The 21635-nt window shown below is 37.3% G+C and overlaps 1 protein-coding gene across 19 annotated transcripts in view; it reads left to right on the top strand.

Annotated features, from left to right (window-relative positions):
- Positions 1-20518, top strand: part of LOC126326569 (patronin) — a 377528-nt gene extending 357010 nt beyond the window's left edge. For all 19 annotated transcript variants that reach the window (XM_049995777.1, XM_049995779.1, XM_049995784.1 and 16 more), the window contains 3 exons: positions 4572-4673; positions 12383-12665; positions 18444-20518. In XM_049995777.1, the coding sequence (XP_049851734.1) occupies positions 4572-4673; positions 12383-12665; positions 18444-18588 (530 nt within the window). In that variant the 3' untranslated portion in view covers positions 18589-20518. The remainder of the gene's footprint in view (positions 1-4571; positions 4674-12382; positions 12666-18443) is intronic.
- The last annotated feature ends 1117 nt before the right edge of the window (positions 20519-21635 follow it).

The raw sequence follows: 21635 nt of genomic DNA, 5'->3' as shown, positions 1-21635 counted from the left end.
AAGGAGACAACATATAGGTTGCTAGTGAGACCTATTCTTGTGTACCACACTGGACTCGCATTCGGGAGGACGACAGTTCAATCCCGCGTCCGGCCATCCTAATTTAGGTTTTCCGTGATTTCCCTAAATCACTCCAGGCAAATGCCGGGATGGTTCCTCTGAAAGGGCACGGCCGACTTCCCTATTCTTCCCTAATCCGATGAGACCGATGACCTCTGGTCTCCTTCCCCAAAACAACCCAACCCAACAAATCTTGTGTACCACTCAAGTATTTGGGATATATACCACTGTCAGATTTGTTACAGATCAGTTCAAGCAACACGCAAGAGTTACAGAGATGGTTCGGGAACCACTGGCAGAGAGACAGCGTTCTTTTTGAGAAACTTCGGAGAACTGGCATTTGAAACTGACTGCAGGATTATGTTACTGCTACCAACATACATTTCACATACGGACTGCAAATATAAATATTCTCCCCCCATGTCGCCCCCCCCCCTCTTTCTCCCCCTCACTGTCTCCTTTTTCTCTGTCTTCCCCTCACTGTCTCCTTTTTCTCTCTCTTCATTGCACTATTCATTTCCCTTCATCTTAATACATTGTGGAAAGCACAGGATGCCTAGCTCAGATCTGTCGCGAAAATAAAAGATTTGTAACAGTTTGTCATGTCAACAGGGTGCAAACTGCTGCTCATATTGCTGCTGCAGACACAGTGAACTGTGACAGAGCTACACTCCAAACATTATGGATTTCCCTCTTGACAAAGCCATGTGACTCTCTGGGACTGGGTCTTCTTGCGACTCTACATTCCTGTGACTGCTGCCGCCAGCAGTCATATATAGTGGCTACATTCATACCAAATCTTTCTGCAATATCACAGAAGGAAAATCCAGCTTCTCGTAGCCCTATTACACACCCTCGTTCAACTCAGTGAGGTGGTCTTAATGGTGTCTTTGTCATCTTAAAGGCATTTTTGAGTAACAGCAACATGCCACATCCGATCTCAAAGGTAACTAAATGTCCATTACTGTTACAACGTGTATTTGAAACAAACCTTATTTGCATCCTGATAGTGGTGCTACTAGCATCACTCTTATGCAAATGGCATGATATTTGAGTTGAATCCTCTTTGAGATGTAAAAAAGGGTACCAACTTTAGTTTGTCGTACAACTCCTCCTTGCTGTTGAGATTTTTTTCCCGCATCAATGTATATTGCAGACCAGCAGGTAGGTGCTGTTAAAATGGCAGCATGATTGGCACAGCAAGACTCATTTGTTGTTATTTCGTATAACAACCAGTTTGAAGGTTAGTTTTCTCAAATTCAGTTCATTTTTAATTGTAGTTTGTCCTCTGGCCCTGTTTGTTTTTCCCTGCCAGCATTGATCATGTTTCAAACATAACTACAAAGTGTGATATTTCAAATGTATGGTGCAGTTTTAAAGATGTGAATAGATGAAACTGCAGAAACTATAATCATAGTTACCTGAAATGGTGTTACATGTACTACTGTTGGAAATGAAGAATGACGAGTGTGTCATTTGTTTCAAAGTCCTGTATACTGAAGTATGTTTCGTAATAAAATTACAAGAAATACGGAATAAAAACAAGGTAGAATGCTTTTCGCACAAATTAAAAGAAATGACCAGCAGATGTGGTATCAGTTATGCTGCTAGAGTCTGCTGCCAAGCAACTGGCAAGTGTGCCTTTGTAAGACAACACTATTAGTCTTCCAGTACTCCCTATGGCTAACAACATCTTTAATGATCAGTTGGTTGGAAAACTAAAGAGGCAAGGGTGATTTTTGCTATTCATTTGGCTGAAGCTTGAAATGGTATGATTTAGGTTTGTGTTTGCGTTGCTAAGGGTACCTACGTCATGAATTGATCCATCATCCTGATGCTGTTCACAATTACTGTTATCTTATTCCAACTTGATGGTTGTCCTCTTGCAGTATTCTTGATGCAGTGGTCCAGCAATGCAGCACTATAATTGTACTATGGGACTTCTATTCCTTCTGCGGAGGGCAAGAGCTGTAAGAGAGATTATATCTGTACCCACTAGCTACAAAACAACATAACTACTCTTGAAAGAGCTTTTCAATATTTAACATTTCTCATAAAAAATTGCTTCGAGTGAATAGATTGGTCATATACAAATGCTCTTAGCCATTCTGTACATGATAACTCATTGAAAAGCAAAAGGTTACATTTGCAGCCTCTTCTGTTTTGGGTCTAGACCTTTGTTTTCAGGCCACTTTTTCTCTGGACTCCACAGAACCCCCAAAGTGCAACTGGAAAGTGTGAATACTTCCCATTGCAACTAAAGGCACTGTCTCGGCATCACCTCTTGTTGATGCACTGTGCTCCCATTTCACCCTTCATATCTACATGTGAATAAAAAATGCATGCACAGTGTGCTGTTCTTCATAAATTACTAATTAAAATCATTTTTCTCCATGAACATCTTTCATTGTTGCAGTAGAGAGAAGCGAGGTGTGTTGCTGTATTAAATAATTACATGTACTGCTACAAACCACAGACAACCATGATGGAGCACACCTAATGTTTTATGTATGGTTTATATATGACAACAAATTTCATGAAGATCCTTTTTCATGAAAATTACTCTTCTAAGAAAAACAACAGACTTCTTTGAAATGCTACACTCCTTTATGGAAGAAGAAAATACTAATAGGAAGAACCATGTAGACTTGTGTCCAGATGGTGGTTATAAGGCTGTCTGTAGCCCGGATTTCAAAGTATGATCTGTAAAGAGGCTTCTCATGCTATTTGGACACACTTCTCTAATCACCAAAACCGCTGGATTCAAAAAACATGAGGTACTACAATCAGTGATCAAAGAGATAAGCTTTCAAAAAGTCGGCCACTATTTGAGATCTTCCTTTTAGTTCAGATTTATATCAAACTCCATACATATTATGTCGAAAGTTGTCCACATCTCTAATAAACAGGACTGGAATCAAAATTTATGTGCATGCAACTGTCAGGTTGTGTTGTCATTTCATGAAAATTGCTTGCAGAAGACTAGTACAGAACCACATATCTAATTTTTGTATCAAAGATGTGCTCTATGGGTGTGAATCATGGGATTGGGCAGGCAAGTCCATGATGAATTACAGTCCTCTATTTTGCATAAAATCATTTAGTGTATTAGACTATGTCATTATAAAACAATAAACAACTATTCCATCAACTTGTTGACAACATTTACAGCCGTCCTGTTCAGAGTTACTAATTGCTACATTCTGGGGATTATCTGCATTACTCTTTCTTTGGTTATCAAGTGACTCTTGATGTCACATTCTGGGCCACCATTGGACAGTTCAACATGAAAGATTCCTACTGATGGGAGGCTGTACAATAATTTGTTGGCTGTGCTATTCTGGCAGGTGACTGGGTAAGAAGTCACAGCAAGCAGTTCTTAAGATCCAAACTTCTATAATTTCTGAAATTATATTGATATGGGGCTAATATGAAAATTGTGCGAGAGAGGCTGAATGTGCTCTACTAGGTGGTAAGAAGGAAAAAACCCATTGTCACGCCCTTCATGACCAGTTTACCAAATGGCGTATTCCGACAGGTTAGTGGAAAACTCTGCATTGTAGTTCATGCCACGAACAATGTGAGCAATGGCCAGTGTCAATTTGAATAAAGTAGGTTTTGGGTATTAGGCCATATCTAAGACAACAAATCCTCTGATGTTTCGATTCTCTTCGCAGTGGTCTTCTTGAGGGCTTCTAATTGCTAGATTCTGTCCTACACACTTTTTTATTTCAGTTGCTAAGGGATTACTAACTTCACATTCTGAGACGCTGTTAGACAATTTGATAAAGATTTCTATGGGGTGACCGTACAGTAGACTGTGGCGGGTGACTGGTGGGCAAGAGCAAATCAACAGCTGGTATCCAGGGGTAGCATTTTCCTGCAATGAGATGTTAATGCCACACAGCTGTTCTCTTGAGGCCACTTGTTTATAGTGTACTGTTGAACCCAGGTCCAATGAATTATTTCAATAGTATCTGGTTTTTTTTGCTGCTGCATCGATGCCCGCCGAGCAAGCACTCAGGGTTTTTGAAAAGTTATATATTGACTATAGTTCTGGTCATGTTCAGATATATCTCATTTCTTTTGTTGCCGATGGCATGTAGTTTTAATGCTCTGACAATTGAATGCTTATTGGGCTGTGTTATAATCTTCTTGTGAAGTATTCCGCTAGTGAAAACACACACACACACACACACACACACACACACACACACAAATAGCCATCATGTACTCACATCAGTCTTCTTCTGTAGAAGATATGTTTTTTTCTGTACTGAAAATGAGCTTGTGTAAAGATGAAATTGAAATATTGAAATATAAGTTTGGTAGTGTTTGGTCAATGTGTTTATGGTGTAACATTTTCCATCCATGTCAGTAAAGTATAGTTATGACACAATTTAGTTGATGTGACTGACTATAAGGAAAGAAACTGTAAGTAGTCAACCCAGTTTCTGTTTACTTGTGTACTTACGTATATGTATTTTATTATTTAGTTTTATCTCGTGCAGGTCCTGGATCGTTACCACCTGGGTTGATGACAAAGAGACGGATTTTTGATGATGGGTCTAGTGATGTCAGTTCAACGCCAAGTTCCATGATGGAATATACAGGTAAATGAATGCAAAGAGTATGTTCTGAAATGTTAGTGATTATTTATTGATATATGTTCACTGACTTTTATGATTGGAAACCACATTAACTTTCAGCCACTATTGTAAGTTGCCTTCAACAGGGTGTGTAATACAATTTGAGCAATGAAACATGGACTCCAACATACTGAATTCTGTCCTACCTTATAAACCTTAAAAGGATAAATGTGATGTATGCTTAGGTACCATTGGTTGGGAGAAGGGGTTATGGTGATGATCGTTGATAGTAATTGCTGTTGGATTTTTATTGGGCCACATTGGTGAATCAGGAGTGAGCTGCTCATGAGTGTCTTGTCTTATTGTGTGTGTTTTCTGTTGGATTGTTATCGAGTGCAAAGAATGGGTAGCCTCGCAACTGCAGTCTTGCCTGTATGGTGACCAATTTGTAATTTCTCTCACTTCCTGGATCTTTCTTTTCCAGTTGGTTGCATAGTTAGAAGTGAGCCTCCTCAAACTGTTTATATTCACCACATTAATATTGGTATTCTGCTACTGTTAATTTAATATGTTTTCCATGCTGTACGTAGCATTCATGCATGTTTAGCTGTGTGCTGATAGGTCACTGTGTGATAAACATCTGCAGTTTGAGGATATCTGTTTGTTAGACAGGCAGACACTTACCTTCAAAAGGAAGATTAAAGAGATGCTGGAGATACTGAAGTGGCCTGCCAGCACAAACCGTAATCATGATTACAGGCATCAGTTGTCTTGGCTGCTAGCAGCAACCAACATACTGGCAGTCTGCATTGTGAGACTGCACTATCGCTTCAAGCCATAAACACTTCTGCTAAAAGCTTACAGTGCAGTGGCCAATCCTAACCTCTTTCAGGCACTGTTAAGAATGGCAGCATATAACAGCAGCAGTGCTCAACAGCAGCAGTGCTCTCCTAGTTGCCAGTGTAGATTAATAAAGTTCCAACATCATTTACAATAAATAAAGAATAGCATTTCCTGTGCTCCCAAGTCTCTATATCTAATCACACATTAAATATTATTTATTCTAGTGGTATTATATACTCCTGATGGGCACTAGCTATGTTGCCTGGAATGGTGGTTCATTATTTTATTGATATTTTAAAATTTACTGCAGTCTGTGTTCTATACTAATTTTGTGGGACAATAGTGTACTTTTTGACCTGCAGCCTATGACCCATGGGTCTTACTAACAATATTCATTATAGTATCACTTGGATATTGGGATAAAAATGAAGGAGGTTTAGATGGGTGGAGTGTTTCCTAAGGCAGGAAACAACTGTGATACACACAGATAGAACTCAGTAAATGAATATTTGGAAAATTGGAAACGCTTAACAGTGAGTCATGAATGAGCTCCTGTCACTGACACACAAATAAAATTGAAAAGACAGTGGGTGAAAAATATATAAAAGAAGTAAATTGGAGACAAGTGACTAAAAGATGAGAAAGATACCTTCTGCTGGTTATGAAACAAATGCAGACATGCAGAATTTGTGGATCATTGTGGGGGTATAGTTTCATGAAGTTCTAGTTGGTGGTGACACTATACATAACCTACAAAATGACATTTTTGATGGAGGTGCATTGCAAGCCAAGAGCTATCATCGAGATTTTCTTCTGTGGCAGAAAACCAGAGCGTCATAGATATTCATAGGCACTTGCAGAACGTCTGTAGGGACCTGGCCATGAATAAAAGGCATGGTGATTTGTTGGGTTAGGCATCTGTAATCATCACAACTAGATCGTGGAAACCTGTCCATTCTCCCGTGTACCGGCCAGCCGCACACAGCTGTGACTCCCGCAATGTTGAAACATTCGGACACTCTCATTCAAGGTGAGAGAGAGAGAGAGAGAGAGAGAGAGAGAGAGAGAGAGAGATATCACAAACAAACACCACGCCACACAACTAGACGTCACTGTTAGTAGTGCTGACACATTCGTGCATGGTGTAAGGCTGCTGCATTGAATGAAGATTATGTTGAAAAATATGGTTTTGTAGCTGAGAGTGGGGAATAAAATGGTGTATTGGAAACTTGAGTAAAACCAACTTCCTTTCAAAGAAAAAAAGTGTTGCATTGTTTATTAAATGCTCCTCATAATTATTACCAGTAAGCTGTGCACAGAACATGGTTCTAGGAAAGGTAAATTGTAAATAACTTCAAACATTGAGTGTGAAGTTTCATAGACAATGAAAAGTCAGCTCTCTAATTAAAGAATCTTCGGTCTGTCACAGTAAGGTAATGTAGTTGTTCATGCCCTCCAGCATCTCAAAAAAAAATGTTGTTGTTGTTGTTGTTGTTCAGCATTTTGAGATCTGAACATACTGAAGAAAGGGAGAAATGAAAAAGTAATTACTGAGGATAATGGGATATTAAATGTGTGCAAGGACAAGAGGCAGCATAGTAGTGCATGACTGCATCAGCGTTGCAAAGAAGGGTAAGATAGGCACTACATCTAGAAACACACATGTAAGAACATGACTATGAAAAATCCACTTCAAAGTGAACTGAAGGAAACAAGGGGGGATGGGAAGTTGACGTGGGTAAAACAGGGCAGCAAACAGAATAATAATTATGTAGTTGGGAATCTGAAAAACAAGGAAAGAAGAATATGAAGGAATAGTAGTGCATTAACACTGTTTTGAAAGCTACATGGGTTAGACAAATGTAAAATTCAAGAGAATTCTTGTTGAAATTCCCCATCATTTTAAGTGCATGAATGAGGTTGGATCAGTGGTTACTTACAATACATGACCCAAGAGTCTTCTTGCCTAGAAGGTGCTCCATCAGAGAATGTCTCATCATTTAACCTTGTCAAACTGACTGTGATGCATTCAGATATCAATGGCTTATTTGGATCTACAGGGTGACAATTATTGAACTGTATGAAAAAAAAAAGTAAACTAGTTACAAACTACAGGACATGCGCACACTTTATTCAACATGTACGCATCACTACAGATATTCAGATTTAGGTTATGACATGTCTGCCATCATTGGCAATGTGCTGCAGATGAATAGCAAAAACATGTTGTCTTCAATATAGCCCTAAAAAAATAGTCACATGCGTTCAGATCTAGAGAATATGGTGGCCAATTGAGGCCTATGCCAGTGGTTTCTGGGTTCCCCAAAGTGCTCCTCCAGGATATCAAACACTCTTGTACTTCGAAGGGGGGCGAGCTCCATGTTGCGTGAACTACATCTCGTCAAAATCTGGGTCACTTTGGATAGTGGGGGCAAAATCATCTTCCAAAGCCTTCATGTACCATTTGGTAGTCGCCATGCCATCAAGGAATAATGCACCCATTATTCCGGTGCCTCAAATTGCACACCACAGAGTCACCCTTCGATTGTGAAGAGACTTCTCGTTATGAATTGCAAATTCGCAGTCCCCCAAATGAGCCAATTTTGCTTATTGATGAACCCATCCCTAAAAAAGTGGGCTTCACCACTAAATCAAACCATGCATATGCATACTAATTCCCATCATGCCCCACAGCCAACCATGCAGTTCAAACGTCCTAACCCAAACTGTTCAGAAGTTATGATGATTTTATTTAATATAGTTCAATGATCGATACCCTGAAGATGTGAGGTTACAAGGTGTGTGCAGTTTTTTGTAACCTCAATGAGAATCTGGTGTGGCACTAGAAAGTGGGAAAAAGAAACTAAAATTTTAAATATCATGTTAAGGAAACCATTCATGCAGGAGGATCATAAAAACAAACCATCATGTAGACTCCTTTATGGAGGATATAGTGAGAGGCATTCCTGACATTAAGAAGGCCCCGAAAGAGTTGGAAAAGAAAGTTCGAATGGAATACCATTTTGTTATACAGAGATTACTCTACAGCATTCTCCCATTACTTAGCTCACATTTATAGTGAATCTCTCACCCGACGTAACTGCCAAGTGACTGGAAAGAAGCACAATTGACTTCTGTGTAAAAGAAGGGTAATAGATGAGACTCACCAAGTTACAGTCCCATATCTGTAACATCGGTTTACTGCAGAATTCTTGAACATATACTCATTTCAAATATAATAAAGTTCCTTGAGATGGTAAAGCTTATGTCCACAATTGAGCACGGATTTAGAAAACATGACTCCTGCAAACTCAGCTTGATCTTTCTACAAATGACGTCCTTTGAACCATGGACAAAGCACAACACGCAGGTTCCACATTCATAGATTTCTAGAAAGCATTTGATGTGGTATCCCACTGCAGAGTGTTAATGAAGGTCCGAACATACAGAATAGTTTCCCAGATATAAAAGTGGCACAAGGACCTCTTAAGTGTGAGGGCATGCTGAAAAGTATTGCTTCCAAACTTTTTATGTGAAAACTCTTAAAGCATTTTTATTTAAAATTGTTATGAAGATTGTACATCTTTATTTTTTCATTTCTACATATTTGCAGGCCTTTACCACTAGAAGTCTCCAAATTGTAGCATGTAATGCAGTGATGAGTAATGTAACTATGTTGGTGTGCCAGAAACAGTGTGCTGTAATAGAGTTTGAATTTGGGGAGTTTGTCCACACATGGCGTTCCATATCCTTCAGCATGACAGTGCCAGACCACATACAAGTGCTGTGACATGTACAGCAATCCAGCACCTTGGGTTTACTGTCATCAGTCATCCTCCAGACAGTTCCAGCTAGGTTCATCCGATTTTAATTGGTTTCTAAAATGTAAAGGGTACCTTTGAAGACTTCACTTTGACACTTTTGAAGTGGTGCAAGCAGGGGTGAGGTTGTGGCTCTGTCAACAAAGTCAAACATACTACAGTGATGGTATCAGCAAACTGGTCTCTTTTTGGGAGAAATGTGTTTGTTACCAGTCTGACTATGTTGAGAAATAAAATGTAGACATGGAGAATAAAAGGCATAGAATGTTAATATCATTTGTTTTCTTTAAAAGATTAAGAGTTTTCACATAAAAAATTTGAGACTTGCTTTTCAGCATACTCTCATAATAGAACCCAATAATTTGTCCTTGATGAATGTTCGTCAAAGACAGGAGTTTTGTTAGGAATGCAGCAGGGAAGTGTGATATGATGGCTCTTGTTCTCTCTTTAAATAAACTAGTGAACCCGATAATGCTCTGCAATTGCTAAATATGTATGGGAATTGGATATATGTCCTGATGCACCCCCCCCCCCCCCCCCCCACTCTGACCATACTACCCTTTCCCTCCCACGTGGCGCCTCGCCATTTCCTCTCTCGCTGACCTTGAGCCTTGTTTATTGTTATAGCCAATGAAAACTTGATTGGGAATTGAAGTCACTTAAAACAAATTTGTAAATCGGTTGTGATCATTGGTACGTGCTGTATGAGAGATATCTCCTGCTGCTGGGACTGTGAGGATAGTAGTAACTTCAATGACAGCATGTCATGTAGTTTTAATCTGCTGCGAGACTGGACTACAAAGTTTTGAATGATTCACATTCTGTAAGAGTTCCTGATCATAAGGTGATAAGCCATTCGTACAAGTTCCATGTTTTCTGTTAAAACCAGCTGTGATAAAGGAAACAAAAGAGCACACAGTAGTCTAACAGTTTAAATGGCCTGCCATCACAGTTAAAACTGACTGTGAGAAAGAAAAGGAAGTGCAGCAAAGCACAGCATTTTCTTTCTCGCAGTCAGTTTTAACAGAAAAACTGTACTTTATTGTTTAAAAAAAAATGTTAGCTATGTCAGACCGAATGCTTATTGCATTATTGTGTAAAAATTTGAAGTAAATCTGTCAAGAACTTGTCAAGATTTTTACCTACAACATTTGCAGTGACACTACAAATAGTTTATGGAAAAATATCATCACTGAGTGAGTAGAAGACAATACAGGATGACTCTCGCAGAATTTTCTTATGGTTTGATGCATGATTGCTTGCTCTAAATGTAGTCAATGATGATGATAGGAAAAACAGTTCTGCAACATTCTAATGCAGTATTGGTGATGTGGTGCTTGTCACAGTGACATTGATTAAATATCTAGGCATAACATTCCAAAGGGATGTGAAATTAACAGTCATGTGAGATGGGCTGTAGGGAGGGCTAATGGCAGACATCAGTTTATTGGAAGAATTCTGGGAAAGTGTAGAATGTATAGAACATTTGTTTGACTCAGTCGTGAGCACTGCTAGAGTACTTTGGGATCTCCATCAGTTTGGACAGGGAGACATTAAAGCAATTCAGAGGTGTGCTGCTCGATTTGTTACTGGTAAGTTCAATCAACGTGTAAGTGTCTGATATGTTCCATGAACTCAAATTGAAATTGAAATGCCTGGAGTGAATACAATATTCTTCTTGTGAAACACTATTGAGAAAATTTAGACTGTCAATGTACATTATGTGTAAGAACTACGAAGATAGAATGAGAGTAATTAGGACTTGAACAGCGCTGTATAGAAAGTAATTTTTGTTTCTCTCTGTTTACAAGTGGAACAGGAAAGGAAATGATTACGCCACTACCAAACATTTTGTGTACTCCAATTTACTTTGTGTTGTGGATTGCTTGTTTTCTTTTTTGATATTCAAATGAGTGGAGAGAGTAATCCTGGAGCGTAAAGGAATTTGTATGTGTCTCTTACCATAACAAAAGGAATCAACGAACCCTATGTTCCACTTTCGTGGAAGCGTAGAACGCGGGCGTAGGATGGCAACCCTTTGAGAGGGAGGCAGGGCTTATTTCCCTGCACCACCCCTCTCCCATTGGGCAGTCAAAGTTCTCATTTGTTTATGGTCACTCCTGACTGCCACAATATACTGTCCACATAATAGTAGTGGTACCGTGTGGTGGCTTGCAGAGTATATACGTAGATATAAATGAATTCTCTTTGTTACAACTTATTTAGGAATAAAGGAGATGACTCACTGAAAGGCAGAAGTGGTGCATCAATGATAGGAACATAAACAAAAGATATGGAGCTTGGCTAGCTTTTGGAATGCATTTCTTTTTTCTGGCTGTAGAAAAAACATGCACACGCACACAGACAAGCACATGCACATCTCTTCCCAGAAAAGGAAGTGCTTTCTGAAAGTTAGCCAACCTCCGTACCTTTCATTTGTGTATCTCTTGATGATGCAGTTCTTCTGCTTTTCGGTGAATTGTCTCCTTCATTATTCTCCATGTGTTAGTGAGGCTGAATCTGCATTCTTCATTTATATATGTTTCACTTCTTTTGCATTTAATGTACTACAAAGGCTGTTACGTAGTGTCTGCTTTGTTCATACTATGGCTTAACAGATAGAGCATCACAGAAGGGCAAAAGACCTCTGGTTCTTCTTCACTGACATAACATTACATCCCTGCAATTCCATATTTAGACTCTTTCTGAATGTATTTATTTCCAAGATTGTCTCTAAGTAATGTCTACCGCAGGGTTTAAATGTAAACAACTGAAGAACTGTTTTCTTAAGGTCTATCGGGTGAAAATTATATTCTTTTAAATACAAGTAATTCAGTACCCTCAATTATTAAGAAAATTGGTCTTTGCTTAATGAGGTGGTCTGGAAAAGTATACACTTCGTGCTCTCATGTGCATTAGTCATGTCAATATCTGTAGGCGTGAGTTACTTTCCAATCTGGTCTTCTAATAATAAAATATAATTATATTGTCTGTACTGTATGATAAGAAACAAAAATAATTTTTGGTTTTAATTACGGAAATAAAAAATGAGAAACCTGAAATTTACAGGTCCAAGACTGTACAAACAACCAGCAACTAAATCAAATCGTGGAATAATGCTGAATGCTGTGGAATATTGTGTTTTCCCTGGTGTTGTCAACAAAGAAGCTAAGCGACGAGTGTTAGAAGAAATTGCTCGTTCAGAAAGCAAACATTTCTTAATCTTATTTAGGGATGCTGGCTGCCAGTTTAGAGCCCTATATTCATATTGTCCGGATCGAGAAGAAGTGCTAAAATTGTATGGGACCGGCCCTAAACAAGTGAATGATAGAATGTTTGACAAGTTCTTCAAGTAAGTATTTGATAAAGTTTCTTATTTGCAGCTACAATTTTTTTTTTTTTTTTTCAGCCATGGTGGTGCCGGTAGCAAATAATAGTAATTACTTAATGTATATTCATAATTTTTATTGTGATAATGGATATTCTGTTATGTGAACAATGCACTATGATGAGAAACAGAAATTCATGCGTGCAGATGAGTGGTGGTTAACTTACAGACACAGCTTCCAATTAGAGTATTGGCTTCTCTCTCTCTCTCTCTCTCTCTCTCTCTCTCTCTCTCTCTCTCTCTCTCTCTATTTGAAATTTAGAACAGAATGTGAAACTGTTATTATGATGGAAACATTGGACACAGCCAAATTTAGGATGTTGCCCATCTTATGGGTGATGACAACAGCAGTTATTTTCCCAAGACTTTATGTTCAGAGAAATCAGGTGGTACATTTTTAAATGTCACAGGCACTTCTGCAAAGTGCGAAGCAAACAACAAGCAGGAGCTTAGGACAGAAATGACTCTCACTAGTTCAGGCAGATTTAGTTGCATATGAGGATAAAAAGGAGGTTAGTTTAGTTCATGGTAGATCAGAATAGTGGAAATCGGATATGAAAACAGTGTGGGTGAAGGTACAAAACACACACTGAAATGGATCCCAGGTGGAATTGTGGTGTTTACAGTAGCCTGTAAATGTAACTTACGTGAAGTTCAGAGAGAAGATGAAAGCAGGTGATAGAGAGGATGGGCAGCAGGAAGTAGGATGGGAAAAGAAAATGCTTTCTTCAGCACCAGAAACATACCACTGTCATTTATACAGTGTTAGTCTAAAAGATTCATAGAGTTTCAAAGTACTATTAATTTACAAGTATACAACATACAAAGATGGGAGATACATGACAAGATAAGTACACTCACCTTGTTTCTAGTACATTCTACAAATGTTCAGTGCGTCCTTGGCTGCCCAGCACACATCCAAATGGTAATCCAGTCGCATCCATATGTTCACTAGCATGTTTCCATCAATGTCTATCACAGCAACATTGAAGTGTTCACACTATATGTCCTTAACATAACCCCACAGGAAGAAACTCCATGGTATGAGATCTGGCGACCTGTGGAGGGAGGAGGGTCCATGACAACAGAGGGACATCAACCAGACCAGCATGCCCTATCCAATAATGAGGCAGTTCTCCATTGAGAAAGGCTCTAGTGAGGTGAAGCCCCGTCCTGTTTAAAGATGAAAGTCAAGGAGTGAGCAGTTGACTGTGGCAGCATCCACAACTGTAATATATCTGGGTACGCAACCTGTCACCATCTGCTCAGTGAAGGAAAAGGGGCCATACAGTTTTGTTTTGGACTTATCAAAGAAGACATTTACCTTGGAAAATTTCTTTCCAACCGTTCACAGACACGGGACAGTACTATACCCCACACTCTCACATGGGTGCTGTACGTCTACTGACAGATGCAGAATCGCCTTGTTGCCAAATGTCACTGTCCCCATCAAGCCATCATCACCATCATTGTCACCTTCCATAGCTTATTGCATTTTGGTACAAAACTCCAATCAAGTTGGTCATAATTATCTTGAGTGAGATTTCCTAACATTTGCAAATAACAGGAGTTTGAAATGCAAACACCACTGCAAAACATTTGTGGAATACCCAGTTCATGACTTGCACGAATGGTTGATTTTTGTGGACTGCACACACAGTTCTGTCTCACTCACTTTGCAGTTTGATTTTAAATAGTTGGTTGCCCAATGATTTTTCACTTCATGCAGACAACCGTATCAAGAAACTGGTGAAATCAATGCAAAATGCTCTGGTGACAAGATGCAGCTTTTCTGTATTTGCATACAAGTGCAAACTGAACACTCATAACCAGTGAATGCTTCATGTATTCTAACACGCAAAAACACTTAATATTGTATTGATACCATCTCTAGAGTGCTGTCGTAGGCCTGCTGTATTTTCAGACCTAGAGTTATTCCCCGAAACATTATTTCTTGATTCATTCACACAAGGTGAAATCTGAAGAATTATAGAACAGAAATCAAACTCGTACTCAAGTGGTTTTGATGGCATACCTGTTTATCTTCTAAAATAAATATGTCATCATGTCTTATCCGTTTTCAGACGCAATGAACTACTCCTTGCTGTCAGGCCAGTTCCGTACAATTTTCATGGCACCAAAGTGGTTCCTCTCCTTAAAAAGGATGACAGGGGTGATGTTAATAACTACAGACCTGTCTCAATCCTATCAAGCATACCAATGTTCTCGAGAAGGCAGTGTGTGACTGTGTTATTAAGTTCCTGGAAATAAACTGTTTGTTGAGTCCTTATCACATTGACTTTCGAAAAGGGAGATCAAAAAATGGGGCCCTGTATTAATTTCCAAATGAAGTTTATAGTGCACTCAATGACAGAAAGCATAGAATAGGAGTCTTCCTTGATGCTGCGAAGGACTTAGGTCTCATAAACCAGGAATTACTTATTAATAAACTGCTACAGTGTGAAATTAAGTGCAATGCAATGATGTTTAGCTCGCATATCTTGGGCAGAGTTCAAAAAAGTTGTAATAACCCCAAAAAATGTTGGAAGTATACAGTTAAAGGAGCAAGTCTTAAGACATTACATTCTTCGCAAGGTTCCATTCTTGGTTCCCTTCTGTGTATTATATTTATCGATAATCTGTCCCAAAGTCTGTAAAAAGATCTGTCAGTAATGTTAGCCAATGACACCATTATACTGTTTTCAAATCACAGTGCACATGAACTCCATAACACAATTTTTGATGAAAACTCTACTCTGGTAAATTGGTTAAGCACAAACAAACTGTTTCTGAATAAACACAAAACTATCTGTATAAATTTTCACCCATTACATGTCATTTTATCAAGGACAGATGATGCTGGATATGAAGATGTACCCATAACCCAAGAGGTCACCTCTAAATTCGTCACACTATGGACAGATGACACACTATGAAATGATATAAATAAAGAGTTAGTAAGTAGACGAGGAATTTGTGCTGTACATTTAATGTCCTGATTAAAATCTTTGACATTGAGACACTAAAATGTGCAACCATATTGAAGGGATGAGTCGCAGATAGGCACGACAAGAAGACTGTGACAAACTAACTTTTGTCTGTCTGAGTCTTTTTCTTGTGCCTATCTGCAACATCTCCGCTATATGGCGACTGGCAACTTCCCTTTTCATAATATTTTGCATTCCGTCCTAGATTTTCCATTGTTTGATTAAAATGTACATCCTTTGCACGTGTATGCTCAACAAGCATGTATACTCAATTTTGGGGCATCTCACACAAAGAGATGTGTTATGTAGAGAAGAATAATTAAGACAATGAGAGAAGTGAGCTTGTCTCCTTTCCTGATATTCAAAAATAGTGTGCTTTCTTCATGAGAATATACATATTTTTATGAAAAAATAGACATGCGCTTTTACCAGAGCTGTCATTTGAATGATCTATCGATAATGATGATGATGATAATAATAATAATAATAATTATTATTATTATTATTATTATTATTATTATTATTATTATTATTATTATTTCATTGTCATTCAGCCATTACAGCAATAGAAATCACACACATTTTATACAACACAATTGATAATTTAAAAGAAACAGCAAGACTGTTGTTGGTGTTACAATATTACGTAACAGTTGAAGTATTCATTTATGTCATTGAATAGGTTGATAATTAGTCAATCATGCAGTATTTGTTTGAATGCTTGTACTAGTAATTCTTGTACAGATTGTGGAACTTTATTAAATAATTTGTGCCCGATGAGTTCATAACTGTTCAGTGATTTTGACAGTCTATGGTATCGGGTAGAAATGCTTCTATTCCCTCTTGTACTGTAAGAATGTAAATTTTCTCTGTGTTTTGATTGCGGTAACTTCTGTTTGTGTAAATTAAAACATAGTAATTGTAGAAGTTTATTACATCATGACCTTTTGGTCACAAAACAATGGTTACAAAGTGTGCCTTATAAGAAGAATCGGTAATTATCACAATAGTTTTTGTCTGCAGTACTAAGATGTCAAGCAAACAACTAGAGTTCCTCCATAAAATAATATATGTTGGTATGCTTTGGAAGAATGAGAAATATGATGGTTTAACATTATTTCGGGTAAACAATCTATAAGTCACCTTCACAGATAAATTTATCATGACAGCTTACCACTAATGTATTGTACATGTTGATCCTAAGATAATGTATTGTGTAAATATACCACCCAAAATTTAACATTGTCTTTGCAACACAACTTTTAAGGCTGCTGAGCTCATTACCAGAGCAAAGAAAAGTTGTATCATCTGCATGTAGAACAGCACTAGACTTTATAAATGATGGCAGATCATTGGTCATTACTAGGAACAGAAAAAGGGCCAATATGGATCCTTGGGGGACACCTATGTTAACAGTTTTAATCTGCCAGGAAGTTTCACGTATGTTAACTTGTTCTATTCTTGACATTTCCTTGCCAACACAGACAAATTACTCATTCCAGCACTTTAGAAAAAGCCAGGACTATAGAAATTGGCCTGTAACTTGAAGGTGAGTCAGTATCTCCTTTTTATGTGTTGGATCTACCTGACTTCGAAACAAGGCCCCCGGAGTAGACAACATTCCATTAGAACTACTGACGGCCTTGGGAGAGCCAGTCATGACAAACCTCTACCATCTGGTGAGGAAGATGTATGAGACAGGGAAATACCCTCAGACTTCAAGAAGAATATAATAATTCCAATCCCAAAGAAAGCAGGTGCTGACAGATATGAAAATTACCGAACTATCAGTTTAATAAGTCACAGCTGCAAAATACTAACGCGAATTCTTTACAGACAAATGGAAAAACTGGTAGATGCGGACCTCGGGGAGGATCAGTTTGGATTCCTAGAAATGTTGGAACACGTGAGGCAATACTGACCTTACGACTTATCTTAGAAGAAAGATTAAGGAAAGGCAAACCTACGTTTCTAGCATTTGTAGACTAAGAGAAAGCTTTTGACAATGTTGACTGGAATACTCTTTTTCAAATTCTAAAAGTGGCAGGGGTAAAATACCGGGAGCGAAAGGCTATTTACAATTTGTACAGAAACCAGATGGCAGTTATAAGAGTCGAAGGGGGGGTGGTCAAATTTATTACCTAGGCCAAAAGTACAATTACCCAATGGCTACAAAAAAAAAGACACAGCAGTGTAAAGCATATGGGAGTGGCTACTTATGTGCCATAAGCTTATAACTGATTAATTCATTCTGCAGAGATTGTGGTTATTTTATTATGAGTCTAAAGTAACAAAGTTAAATTTTTATATACCATTAGTTTTTAGCTGATTTATTTAATTCTACAGATGTGAGTTTTACAATAATGTTAATTTGGACTTGTCCCATATCCATGAGCAACAACACGTCACAGGTCTGAAATCAGTAAAATTCAGATATAATCTAATATTAAGTGAAACAGTGTTAAGCACAAGTGCAGGTTAATAATTAAATTAAAATCACTTGGCAGAGTTTAAGCAGATCCCCCCCCCCCCCCCTTTCTTCTTCTTCTTCTTCTTCTGTTTAAACTGTGCGTTTGGATAGCTTTGATAGTTTCTCATAAGTTGCAAAAAGCATAAATGTGTTTGAAAACCAAAAAAATTCCAGCCTTGAAATGTGTCTTGAATTGCAGATAACAATGCTATATCACATTGTATTACTTCCTGATATCACTTCAGAAATACCATAGCTCTAATTATTTCCTTCTTGTGATTTCAGGTATAATTCCGGTGGCAAATGTTTTTCCCAAGTCCACACAAAACACCTTACAGTCACAATTGATGCTTTCACCATTCATAACAGTTTGTGGCAAGGAAAAAAAGTGGCTCTGCCTAATAAGAAAGACATGGCTTTGGTTATATAGTTATTACAGAGTAATTTATGTATTTTGTGCATAATCAAGGATAACCTTTTTTAACAGACTGCGGCGCAATCAATCAACATTCACAGTTGTGAGTTGTCTGTGTATATAGTTTTGCACAAGAGAATTGCCAGTGAAAAATTACTCTTCATTGAACAGGTGTATGATGTGACCAAAAAAGGAAACGGAGATTATATATTGCAAACAAGAGAGTGATCTTCATAATTATGAAGCAGAATTTTTTATTAAGATAACATCTCATGTGGTTGTTTTACTCTTTACTTGAAAATAAATAAACTCTTTCATTTGTCTTAGGTATAGATCATTATGCCAAAATTAAGCATTCGGTATACTTGCATGAAAGTTTAATCATATCTTCATCATTTGGAATCTGTGTTTTTAATTCAAGCTTTACAGGCTCTTTTTAAGCAATATGTTACTGTTGTTTGTAATTATGTATTTATGTGGAAGTCTCTTCAATTATTTGTGTCAGTTGTTTGTGTGTATTCTTTCAGTATTTACATCAGTTATATAATATGGAAAACTGTACAGCTTCTACTGCTGTTGAAATACAAATATTTGTAAGATAGAAAGTGTGTTTGGAAGTTTGTGTATTTATGATGAGTGTGGGAGAAGGGGAAAGCATTGAGCTATTTTCAATACTCCACAAAATACTGATATACAATTTTCTCTAAGAGCTCTAAAAAAAAAACTTTAGTCAAATATGGCCTTTGATAGATTTTTGCTTCTTGTTATCACATTGCCTAGTTTGTACAATGTAACAGTAAGATTCAGCTTGTTAAAGCCATTAATGTAAAATGAAAGAATGAGGATTTATGGCTAACTGTGTGATATTTTATCCTGGCTATCCTCTTACTTCCATCAGAGTATTGAGTCATAACATTATATAAGGTTTTGTTAAAACCTCTTGCTTGTGACTGATATTTGTTTCTAATGTTTGTAAGTACGCTGCAACATTCATTATAACTGCATACTGGTTGTTGCTTCATTGTTAGGTTTTTTATGTGATACTTTTGGTCACAGTGTCATACATGAGCACAACTGGATTCAGGGAACTACTCTAGTATTAAGGTTGTGTTAATCCCAAGTAGTACTTGAGATTTGTATATAAATGTATATTTTTTATGTGCTGTGTACAGATAATTGTCCTCTAGTAACAATTTGACCATGAACATATTTTTATATTAATAAATTAATAGTATATTGCTCCACCTCTTTTCTCTAAAAACTATTGACTCTTATTTACACTGTGTTGTAATGTGTATATATGCTTAACAGTATTTTCACCATTCAGAGAAATTTTCTGTTCTTGGATTGCAGTTTCCTGAAAAGCTTTAGTGCTAACTTTATGATATATACTGGAGTGACAACAGCTCCTACACCAAAGCTGTAACAGTATAGGTAGGTTTCAGTGCAGTTGTTAAAGCTTTGATGCTTACAGCATCAGAATAAAGTTTTAAAATGTCCACTGGGTTTATATGAAAGGAAATTTGTTGAGAGTAATCCAGTTGATTTTATGAGAGCATATGATGCTAGTTACAATTTTGCTAATTTTTTTGTACTGAATGTGATACTTTAGGTTTTAACGCCATTGATACTAATGGTACATATCCTAATAAACTTTGTATGTTTTTGTACATATGTGTATAAAATATGTTTTAATTAGTTATACAATTTTCTGTTGATTGGAAATGCCAAAAATCAAAACAGCTTTGCCATGTAGGCATAACGTTTTTACTAGCAGCTGAACATAAAGAATTGTTCTGTAATATTTTGCAACATTCCACATCATATGTTGTGCAATATTAACTTTCTGAGTGAAGACTTATTTATGTTGTTTTACTTGGATGTACTTGTATATGATGAACCTGTTTTTTTATTTACCCAGTAATAAAAACAAAAATATATTATACATCAAAAAGTCATTTTCCAGATAGGAAATTTGCTACTCATATGAAATTACAAATTTATGTAATTATTTTGATAACAGTGGTGGAAACAAACTGTAACTGATAATAGTAGTATTAACAATATCTTAAAAAAAGAGACAAAATTTATTTAAAGAGAGAACTTTTTGAAAGACATAATCTGTTGCTATAAAATTGTGTGTGCCCTTTAATACTTCCCTATTACTGTTAAAGGAAAGTCATTTAGTTAAGAATAAAAATAAGTTCTTAAAGACAACAGATCAGATCAGTAACTGCAGACCTTCAAAGCAAGGGAACTTCCACAGTAAAACTACCCTGACCTAGATCATCAGTGCTCTCTGTAAATTATTCATGGTGAATGCTAGATGGTCTCCTGTCCTTATCTGCATGGAGATAGTATGCCTATTATATTAAGCCTGTTATACTTATGACAAAATCTTCGATATGTGAGTTAGTTAAGTGTTCTTTAGATTGTATTCTCATGAGCGAAGTGATATCAAATGCGTAATTTTTACAACAGTTAAAACTTTCCTTTATATATGTAACAGTATTTTGGTTATTAACATTTATATAACAACTCATTCTTCTATGTAAAAGTGCATTGTCTGTACAGCTAAAAAACTATGTTAATTAAGATAAGCACACAGAATCTTACACATAATAATTAATTAAAATTGCTGCATTCATTTACGAAAAGAGAGCAGGTGTTGATGGCTCTTGATAGTGACAAATCATGATGATTCACCATGAAAAATATGCTTCAGTACTTAGGGGTTGACCAATAATTACCAAACTATTTGAAGTAAACAACATAGCTCTTCTAGCTCTTCACTGAAGTTTTTGTATAACCAAATGAAATTAACAGTTAATTTTGAAAGTTAATCATGGGAGAGGTGGTGGTGGTGGTGGTGGTGGTGGTGGTGGTGGTGGTTGTGGTGCATTATTAGCCCCCCCCCCCCAAGTGGCATTTTTTTTTCTCCTCCTCCTCCTCCTCCTCCTTCTTCTTCTTCTTCTTCTTCTTCTTCTTCTTCTTCTAAGTCCAGTCCAGTTTGAACCCACAGGAGCTCAACCATTGTGCATTACTGTCCAGTTTAGATTAAG

This window comes from Schistocerca gregaria, chromosome 2 (genome assembly GCF_023897955.1).
Source record: "Schistocerca gregaria isolate iqSchGreg1 chromosome 2, iqSchGreg1.2, whole genome shotgun sequence".
Lineage (NCBI taxonomy): Eukaryota > Metazoa > Arthropoda > Insecta > Orthoptera > Acrididae > Schistocerca > Schistocerca gregaria.
This window is presented reverse-complemented; position numbering and strand designations above follow the sequence as displayed.